A 7,813-nucleotide genomic window follows, 5' to 3' on the forward strand; every position below is an offset into this window, starting at 1 on the left:
CAAGGAAAAAATATCGTTATCCGCCCACTCAGTGCTTATATCTTCGAATAAGCGAGGGTGTAAGTGGATGACACTGATCCGTGACACTTCCGTATTTAAAATTCTATTTAGTGAACGGAGACTCTTAAAACGGAAGTCGGAAAACTTCAGTTCTTCTATCAAACAGTCAGTTCAGATTTTTTTTAATTACGTATAGTATAAATATCTTATTTCAGAAAGGAAGTCTTTTAAATTCTTAAATCTGACTTGTGATAATATTTTTATAAAATTACCGTCATATTATTGGTTCTGTGAATATTTAATATATGAATAAATTTTTATCTCTAAATAGCTGCAAGTGAAGAATATAATTTTTTTTTAAAACGTTAAATTAAAAGCAAATATTTTCATCAATTGTTTCTAAATTAAAGAATTTCCGTTCTTAAATTATATTGCCCTATATAGGAATTAATTATATTGCCCGATTTAGGAATTATTGAGATTTTTAATTTCACTATATAATTTGAAGAAAATAGTCTTTAGCGGGTTAATGACAATTTGTATATAAATCAGGAGGTCTCGTAAAATTATCACTCCCTGCACCCTCGCTTGATCGTTGAAAGCCAAGCATCCAAGCACAAAGGATCAGTTGGAAACGTCGAGGATGCGGCCAGATCCTACAAATAATCCCGTCGAAATGTCGTCGCGCTTCGGTGGACACATAAATGCTGGGTTCGTTCGAGTATGAATTACTCGTGTCGTCGCGACGACAATGTTCTAGCGACTATCTTTTTCATCGCTTGTCGGAAAATCTTTTTAATCCATTTACAACATCCTTTTGTTGTTTTTGTATCTCTAACAATCTTTATTTCTCCCAGAAATATCGTAATGAATCGTTTTATATATCTCCCGCAACATGATTTATCTAAATACATTTATTCTGATTATCAATTGATTTTTTTCAGAACTTACCAAAGATTTAATTATTAGAAATTACAATGGGCGTTTTCCAGCTAGCGACACAGAGGACACAGTGTAACACAGTGAATCATTTCATCCTTGTTTACATTCGGCAATCAACAAGGTTGAAGTGATACACTGTGTTCTCTGTGTCGCTAGCTGGAAAACGCCCAATGCGTGTATAATCTTGACGAATAGTTTTCTTGAACATTTATATGCACATAATAATACAAATGTATAATAAGTTAATTTATCGTTTGGTTAAAGAGCGAAAAATTTAATATATTTTCTTGTTAATAACATTACACTGTTTATATAGGATTCAATGAATGAATTATTTAAGATATTTAAATTTAATTAATATAAGTCTAAATAAAATTGTAATTAAAATACTATCTTCAAACTTATGGAGTTGAATTTTTATATTATTTTTTCTTTTATTGTCTCTCTCTCTCAGACTTAAAAAATTAATAAATGATATATTCTATTTATACCGATAATATATTACGACTTTGATATTTCTATATAACTTATATATTCATTATAATATGTATGTATAGCGTCCGTAAATGTGTACGCAACCGAATCTAAGCGAAGAGGGTGGAAGAGGAGAAGTGGGACGGCGGATTCCGCGGAGAATACACGGGAGTATTGAAATGCAAAAGGCATAAAATATATTTGAAAGTTAAATACGAGTCAAGTGGCGCCTCGGTAGGGGGTAACCAGACGCGATGAAGTCGGGGGCCCCCCTCTTACACCACGTAGAATTTCGACGATTTCCTGGACCTCTATCTGCGAATCCCGCCGAGAATTTTGATGCCGTTAAAACTCGCTTATCTCGCGGATTCGTGAAGGAACGCATTCGTTGCAAGGACTCGGAATGCGCCAGGACAAAAATGAATACCGCGTTTTATTTTATAATTGATATTTTTCAAAATTGTCTAAAATATTTCTTTCCTTTTTTCTCTTTTTTTTTGAGAAAATTAAAATAATTGTGAGGAATTACAAAATTGACGTTCTTTATCAGTGCAGCTCTTAACAAGGATAAAAATGATTTATCTCTCTCTCGCTCAAGATGATCGAGATGAAGTCGAGTCGTTCGTTAGCGAGATAACTCTCTCGTCCTGGCGCGTCCTGGTTTCCGAGGATTCTCCATCGCGGTCGTCCCATTGTTCCGTAGCCTTAATGCGCGCGTCGCTGTAAACAGCGCTACAATGGAACAACTTCGTTAGCATAATCGCGTCACAGAGTCACCCGGGCGGCCCCCCTTCCTCCCCCGCCTTTCCATCCCCGTGCCTCTCCGCGCCGTGGCGGCTCCCTTTCGGATTTTACGGATGGTTTGTCCGCGCGTCCTGGGCCTCCTCCACCTTTTCGTAGGCGGGCCCGATCCGATCTGCTCCTGCGTTTAACCGTCGCCCGTCGAATATTATTCATTGTCGCGATCCAATCATTCATCATTGCATCGAGACCTGTCATAGGCGCAGCGAGAAAAGGGTGCGAAAATTGCACTCGCACCCCTTAATCTGTAGAAAATATTCAAAAAATGGGGAAAAGTCGCTTATGATACGTCTTCATTTTTCGCGAATTTCGACGAAATCGAAACCGGAATTTTTAATTTATTGGAAGCAAATTGAAATTTTTGACATGGTTAAGAACTGCATTATATATATGATAACATGTATTAATGCATTCAACGCAATGTATTTTTATTATACAGTTAAAATAATTTTTTTAAATAAAAATAATATTTACGTTTTAACTTTAATGGGCTGTTATTAATTTTTCGCGTGTAATTCGTCAGGGAAATTTTGTCGGCGCCAATGTAGATTACATATTTCTCTGTTACGCATCTCTCATCTTCCCTTTTGTCTCCCTTGTACAGTCTACAAACTGATTGAAACAAATCACGCCTGTCTCTTGATTTATTTAACCATAATAAATAAAACTTTTTTATTATCATAAATTTGTATTTTTGAAAGAAAATTATTAAAATTATCCCATGATAAATATAAATAAAGATATGTTCCAAAATTAGTATTAATATCTGTAAATTATGTGCGACGGATTTCCAGAGTAATAATCCATTTATTTAGCATTTAAATCAATAAATTAATTAAATAGAATTAATCTTTTGTAAAAAATAAAAATAATATATTATTCATCGATTACATCGATATTAATAAAAAAATTTACTTATTTATATAAAAGTAAGTTCAACTAGCTTCTTAATAAAATTTGTTTTCATCGATTGCACGCGAAAATTCTGTATGATGACTCGAGCAATCCGTGCTTAACGATATCCATCGATCAACTTTGGCGGCCGATTACTGATGTTAATTCGCAATTATTATAATCCTCGACAGCATCGCGCGCGCGCGATGAGTTTCTCTCTTTCAACACATCTCCCCGCTTCTTCCCCCGTTCTTTCCGCCTCTTGAACCCTGGGGATGGCGCTCACAATGGAAATGTTAAGCGAGTCGTGGATTCGCAACGCTCGTCACTCTCGTTTGGCATTGGACGAGCGGGGTTCATGTCTGCGGACGTCAATTTGCGAGACTGGAACGTCGAGGAGATCAGGACGCGAGAGGGGGTTGTTTCGGTTTCTCTTTTCTCTTCCTATCCTTCGAAAAGTCTCTCTCTATCTATCTTTCTCCTAGTTTAGTTGCGCAGATATTCTGTAAGTGTGTGATAGCAGCAGTCGACGATCGTGGTGGTCAAAATCAAAACACACCCCAAGGGCTGTCCGCCGATTATTATCGTTCGCACGCACCGCTCGCGATCATGACAATCGCTCGAGCGACTTTTGACAGCACGCCTAATTCGGTGCTCAAACCTCGACCCCTCAATCGAATCTCTCATGTCAGTTAAAAGTAATGTACACAGTTTATTTCCAAGTGCGATGTGTGTTCATTTTTACGCGATTACTTTACATATTCATATTTTTTTGTCTTATATTTAATTTATATTTAATTTTCATTTGTACACACGTAGTTAGCTTCTGTGTAATTGTCCGGATGATTTGTATCTTTATTTCCAATTAAAGTATCAAAATATTTCCTTACATATATTTTCTTCAATAAATTTTATTACTAAACTCTGTTGATCATTTAATGTATTGTCTTATTAAATTACATTGATTGAAATTGGATCAGTGATAAAAAGAAAGAATCCACTGATACTATTTGATAAAAATAAATTTTTGCAGACATTCTTTTGTTTAAAAAATGTTATCAAATAAAAATATTGCATTCCTTCTTGCGAATTATTAAATAAATTAAACGTAAAAGAGAAGCATGAAATGACGCCGGCGAAAAGAGATTACGTAAATTCGTCAGGAAAGCATTTAGAGTTCTCTTTCCTCGTTAGCTTCTTCTTCGCGATTGTCCACGGCTGCGGATTCAACCCCCTCGGAAAATAATCTTTTTCTTCTCATTTTCTCCATGTCTCTTTCTCGCACCCTTTCTCTCTTTTCTCCGACGCCCGCTGCGGACGTCAAAATATGACAGCTCTCTCGAGTCACCACTTTCGCGACAAGAGTTACGTCACGGGGGGTTGCCGCGGCCGATCATTAAAGTAAGGGCGCGCTTGTGACTACTTTGTTTTGTCGGAATACTTAAGTCGGTGTCTGACTTTGTGATTGATAAAATTAACATCCAGAATTGTTTCCAAAAAATTTCAGCTGTTAACATTATGAAAAGATGATTACCAATTTTTTTCTTAAGTAAACTTTCGTATTAAATAATTTATATAGCTTTCAAGAATTTTTTCTATTAATTTTTTTCTTTTTATGTTTAAATCTAGAAAAATATACTTCAAAGACTTCAAAGATTTATATTCTATATATTAAAATTAAATTGCTTATTGATTTATCAAGATGTAACATTTTGATTCATTGTTAAATTTCGATCGTCTATTATAATTTTTCCAATTTTAATGCAAAATACGTTATGTCTTTGTAAGTATAAACTCAAATATGAAGAAGAGTTTGATAATCACTGGCACGTTTCACTAAGCTGACGGAAGCGGTAAATGATTCGCAACCAACCCCCTCGACGAGATGCTAATTCATATTCATAGATGTAGCGTTTAGCATTACGCCGTTAAATTCTCTGGAGAGTTGGTTAAGAGACGGAGTGGCTAATATTTCTATTCGTATTTCCGCTCATTGTGAAAAAGAAATGAGGGTTCTTTTTATTTTTTTGTGTGGAAAATCGAAAATAGCTCAATATGACTAATCGAGCAACAAATACAAAAACTTTTAGTCATTTATTTACTAATAATAATATTTGTTACTTTTTTTGCTTGTATTAATATTGCATACATTAATACAATGTATTAGAATGACAAAAGATATTGTTAAATTGACTTTTTTTTCTCTTCATTTTAAGAAAGTAATTTAATTGTAATCTTGAACTATATATATTAATATATCATTATAGAAAAATTCAAATATTTCTAATTTAAATAAAGCAGTTCAGATTTGTAATAAGATAAATATTAAAAGAAATTGTTGAGGAACAAAAACTGATATAGAGAATTTCCACAGAAAGTTCACAGAATTGAATATTAGTGCCATCTTTAATGAAGAAATTGAATTTGTAGGAATGCTTTTATGATTTATTGATCTTTTATTTGTTTTCATTTTGATAAAAACAAATTAGCTATTTTTAATATCAGCATTAATTATTTAATATGTATATATATTTAATTTATATATTTAATAACTCCCTCTTTCCTTTCTTTTTCTTATAATATATATTTAATTTTCTACAAAATTTGCTAAACTGTGCTTATATATTATATTTATAATAATAAATTATTACAAAAAGATTATGTAGTATTTATAAATAAATAAATAAATAAATAAATATATATATATATATATATATATATATATATATTTATATATTTATATATGCATATATATTTTGTTTCCCCTTCTCTTTGATTAATCATGAATAATCATAAAGTATGTGTAATAAATATAATACAATTGATGCAAAAGTTATACTCTCGCTTTCTCTCGTTTTATGATTATAAAAAATTGAATATTACATATTATTAGCCCCAAGCTTTGGCTTCATGTTCGATTTGCGAAAATGATGATAGTTTGGGAGCACTTTTAGCAGAAAATCCAACTGTCCAATCTGAGGCTGATTAATACAATAGAAAAAGATCAAATGTTGTGTTATGAAATAATAAAAATAATAATATATAATGCTCACATATGGCTTGTCATTCATTTCCCTTCGTTGATTCTGACTTCCATATACTATCATATTTTCGGGTACAATTTCTCGTTCAGTCAAAGAACATGCAGCCCCAATTACGCATCCATTGGTTAATTCAATTTCTCGACCAACATGAGCTTTTAAACAAAAAAAAATTATTTGCAAAATGCACATAAAAATTATATAAAATTTTTGTAAATCTTATTGAGTGATTAAATCATTTTCTGACATAATATATTAGTTCTATTTTATATATGTATGATTAAATATCACAATCGGCACAATTTGTTTATATATATTGAAAAATGAATTGTCTAAGTATTATATATACCTTTTGCTTCCAAAATATTGTTATCTCCAACTTTAAATGATTCACACATACAATCAGTTTCAAAAACATTATAATTTCCTATTATCTGTACTGGTACTGTTGCGGATTCCGGAACATCAGGAGGTGATCTGCAAGGTATATAAGATATTAGTAGGAAACTACATGTTGAATATAAATATTATAATAATATATTAAACATACCTGTTGGCTATAGTTGCCATTTCTTCGATTATATTACCTTCTCCTATGATAATTGGACCAGCCTCTGCCAGAATGCATGCTCTGGGATGGATTATAGTTTTTGCACCGATGGAAATATCTCCTTTCAGAATACTTTCTTCGCATACTACTGCGCCAGGTGCAATTTTCAAGCTATAAAATTATAATTGCAAACATATAATTATTTATTATATTATTATAAACATATAATTATTTATTCTATTATTTCTTTTGTATAAAAATTTCATTGATAAAATAGTTATTTAGTTTATGTAGTTTTAATTAGTTATATGTAGTATGTTCTCTTTTTTTTCTTTATTTAGTTTCTTTAATATATTAAGCACTGCATATAATTCTTATATGAAAATATTTCTGCCTATCGATTTTCAAACTTTTTTTAATACGTTTAATATTTACATATTGATTTGTTATAAATATGTGTAATCGGGTTAGGAAGCAGCAAGCTAACCTCAAAATACGATTTAACGTCGTAAGATGAAATGATAACTATTAATAAATATTAAAATTCATTACTGTAATATTATATAATTAATGTAATTATTATTAAACTTACTTCGCGCGGCGATAGCCGGAAGAATTAGAAGTTGTTTTCCCATCCATTTACGATAACAGTTTGACTCCAATGACAGATGACAATTCTCTGCTGGTGATGCAAAGCTGTGCCAGAGAAAAAACTGAGAGATGTCATGGCCTACTTTTAGGTGATCCCTGAAAGCGATACTTCCTCTATGGACATTGAAAACGTGGACATAAACTACAAAGCCAATGTCCATGAATGTTCTCAGAGGGTATCATGTGCACAATTTCTGGTTTCGTTCCGTGCTATGTGCATGAAATGCCGGTAGCATCAGAGTATAACAAGACATTCATGTATATAAATTGATAGTAAATAAATTATGCAATTGCGAAAGATACTGTAATCTTCCAATGTAATGTTCAAAGATGAAATAAATATTTTTCTATATTCATTGCCATGTTTATATATTTTATTTACAAAACACAAAATGTCTGCTGTGGAATAAAAACATTTTTAACCGTTATTTCTATAAATCTTAATTAGCAATAAACTGAT

General features: G+C 32.1%; 1 protein-coding gene across 1 annotated transcript; it reads right to left on the reverse strand.

The window, feature by feature from the left end:
* Nucleotides 1-5,944: 5,944 nt before the first annotated feature.
* LOC105257977 (dynactin subunit 6) lies at nt 5,945-7,465 on the reverse strand. The gene is made up of 5 exons (XM_011268957.3): nt 7,295-7,465; nt 6,703-6,873; nt 6,502-6,629; nt 6,165-6,307; nt 5,945-6,092 (listed from the first exon to the last, which is right to left on the reverse strand). The coding sequence occupies exons 1-5, from the start codon at nt 7,339-7,341 to the stop codon at nt 5,991-5,993; spliced, it is 591 nt and encodes a 196-aa protein (XP_011267259.1). The 5' UTR covers nt 7,342-7,465; the 3' UTR covers nt 5,945-5,990.
* Between the last annotated feature and the right edge of the window lie 348 nt (nt 7,466-7,813).

Source organism: Camponotus floridanus, unplaced genomic scaffold (assembly GCF_003227725.1).
Source record: "Camponotus floridanus strain SB8 unplaced genomic scaffold, Cflo_v7.5 scaffold10, whole genome shotgun sequence".
NCBI classification, from domain to species: Eukaryota; Metazoa; Arthropoda; class Insecta; order Hymenoptera; family Formicidae; genus Camponotus; species Camponotus floridanus.

Excerpts from the sequence above, each read along its gene's own strand:
- LOC105257977 (XM_011268957.3), bottom strand. The coding sequence starts at position 7,341 with ATGGATGGGAAAACAACTTCTAATTCTTCCGGCTATCGCCGCGCGAA. Across the intron at positions 6,874-7,294 it reads TCCGGCTATCGCCGCGCGAA|CTTGAAAATTGCACCTGGCG; the intron begins GTAAGTTTAATA and ends ATAATTTTATAG. Across the intron at positions 6,308-6,501 it reads CAATATTTTGGAAGCAAAAG|CTCATGTTGGTCGAGAAATT; the intron begins GTATATATAATA and ends TTTGTTTAAAAG.